Source organism: Vavraia culicis (genome assembly GCF_000192795.1).
Source record: "Vavraia culicis subsp. floridensis unplaced genomic scaffold supercont1.87, whole genome shotgun sequence".
Classification (NCBI taxonomy): domain Eukaryota; kingdom Fungi; phylum Microsporidia; family Pleistophoridae; genus Vavraia; species Vavraia culicis.
In genome coordinates, this window is record NW_007360690.1 from 615 (window position 1) to 1,462 (window position 848).

The 848-nt window shown below is 36.4% G+C and overlaps 1 protein-coding gene across 1 annotated transcript; it reads left to right on the plus strand.

The window, feature by feature from the left end:
• Positions 1–491: 491 nt before the first annotated feature.
• VCUG_02620 (uncharacterized protein) lies at positions 492–848 on the plus strand (the record flags this gene model as incomplete). Its single annotated transcript, XM_008077437.1, has 1 exon — positions 492–848. A coding segment is annotated over one exon (357 nt), but the record flags the coding sequence as incomplete, so codon positions are not given.

The following is an 848-nucleotide window of genomic DNA, read 5'->3' on the forward strand; positions in this document are numbered from 1 at the left end:
GATTTATTCATAGCATCTCTGACTGGAAAGTTATTATTACTGTTTCGGGCGCTGATTAAAACGATAACATGCAGATACTGTTTTATGATGCTATGGTAACAGGTTTGTTTGCCCAATATAAGTTGACTATGAATGCATATCAATGTTAACAATGTTTTAGAAGCTGATAAATATCTCCATATTTGTTCCTGATGAGTCGTTACCGCAATCTATAATTAATTTGTTGGCTATATACTAGAAAATGTGCTCGTGAAACACGCCGATTACACAGTTTTGCTTTCTAAATCATTTAGCAATTTTTTTATCAAGAAGTGTTGTCATTTGTTGAGTAAACAGGCATGTCATCTTCTTAAAAATTTTATTTACGATTACGCTTCTCATAGATAGTGACCAGAAATGGAAAAACAAGGTCAGGATAGGAAGATACTATAAATGAGAGTTACAGTTTTGGACAACTTTCAGATATAAATAGTTGCAACAGAGGAGGGAGTATGCTGTTTATCAGTGTATTTGTGCACTACATTCTGTTGATTACGGCATCAGATAGCGAATCAAGCAATAGCAATCACGGTACGAGTCCAACAAGAGCAAGTGCCGTTCAGCTTAGAGAACTCCGAATCGGACATGATTTTGATGTACATGTTCCGATGGACCAGGGAGCTAAACAGGATCAGACCAAAAAGAGTCATACCGATCCTGTGGTTGATGACGAAACGAAGCGTAACACATTAGATAGACGACTATTGAAGACAAAGAGTAGGAATAACTCCTCGTTGTTGAATGAACCCACCAAATTGGATTCAAAAAAGGAGAAACAAAGAGATAAAGAAGATACATCAAGTAATGCA